At 38.2% G+C, this 999-nt stretch overlaps 1 protein-coding gene across 1 annotated transcript in view; it reads right to left on the bottom strand.

Moving 5' to 3' along the window:
• Positions 1–999, bottom strand: part of SARC_00675 (hypothetical protein) — a gene marked incomplete at its 3' end in the record, with an annotated part of 13,871 nt that overhangs the window by 6,539 nt on the left and 6,333 nt on the right. The window contains exons 4-5 of the mRNA XM_014305625.1: positions 852–931; positions 124–201 (exon numbers count right to left, since the gene is read on the bottom strand). Of these exons, the coding sequence (XP_014161100.1) occupies positions 124–201; positions 852–931 (158 nt within the window). The remainder of the gene's footprint in view (positions 1–123; positions 202–851; positions 932–999) is intronic.

The following is a 999-nucleotide window of genomic DNA, read 5'->3' as shown; positions in this document are numbered from 1 at the left end:
CATAGTAATAATAAAAATTGCATAATAACATATATATATAGTACTGACAATAATAGTATAATGATATATATATATATATACAATATATAAGAATATATACAAATATAATGATATTTGACATACCGTTCTGCTGGTTTGACCTTCATTTCCCTCAGCACGCGCTGGAATTGTATGTCCAATTCACGGTTCTCCTGATCATTGCTGTTCGAACAATTGTAGACGAGTTTCAATGATATGTGAGCATCTCTGATATCACAGTTTGAAACATTGTATGGTACGATTCTTGTCGAACGATTGACCGTATTTTATGTGTTTGTCGAATCTATGCAAGTGTGTTCATCTCCTTCTGAGAGACACTCGAATCGTAAGCAAGTACGTTTATGATACGCACGAGTATTGCTAGTCATCAAGATACTACGGATTGATTTCGGGATCTTAGGCATGAAAGAAAGGTTTCACACTATGTACCAAAGGTATCGTCCACTGCTCTCCTCCCAATAATATGTATTTGGTTCGGGATTTGGACACCGTATTATATAATGCGACAAAGGTAAAGCCCGGTAGTGATGTAAGGCAACCTTGACTATCAGATGACCAGAAGATACGGCTCATGAGAGTACAAGAAAGCTTCAGGACATACATGCTTATGCCTGCAGTAGAGATTACGCTCACTCGACTCCCATGCGATGTACTAGCCACACTTTCACATGTCATGCACATCACACCCATTCAAAAGATAATCGAACTCACAATACAGCATAAATGTTCAGCATGCATATACATATAACCACTTGTACTTAAATTAACATAAGAACACATTGTCAAGCGTTGTAACAAGTGAAGGTACTCACTCTTGTAGATCCAATGCGGCTTCCTTAGTAACATCCTTCTTCGACTTTTGCTGTTTTAGTTCCCGTGCTTCTTTGTGCAGCTGTGACGATATGCCCGACGTCGCTCTGTTTAAAACAACGAGTAAAGGGAAAATCAGAGATGTGATAA

The sequence above is a fragment of the Sphaeroforma arctica genome (genome assembly GCF_001186125.1).
Source record: "Sphaeroforma arctica JP610 unplaced genomic scaffold supercont1.23, whole genome shotgun sequence".
Taxonomy (NCBI): Eukaryota; class Ichthyosporea; order Ichthyophonida; genus Sphaeroforma; species Sphaeroforma arctica.
The sequence above is the reverse complement of the archived record's forward strand: the minus strand, read 5'-3'. Positions and strand labels throughout refer to the sequence as shown.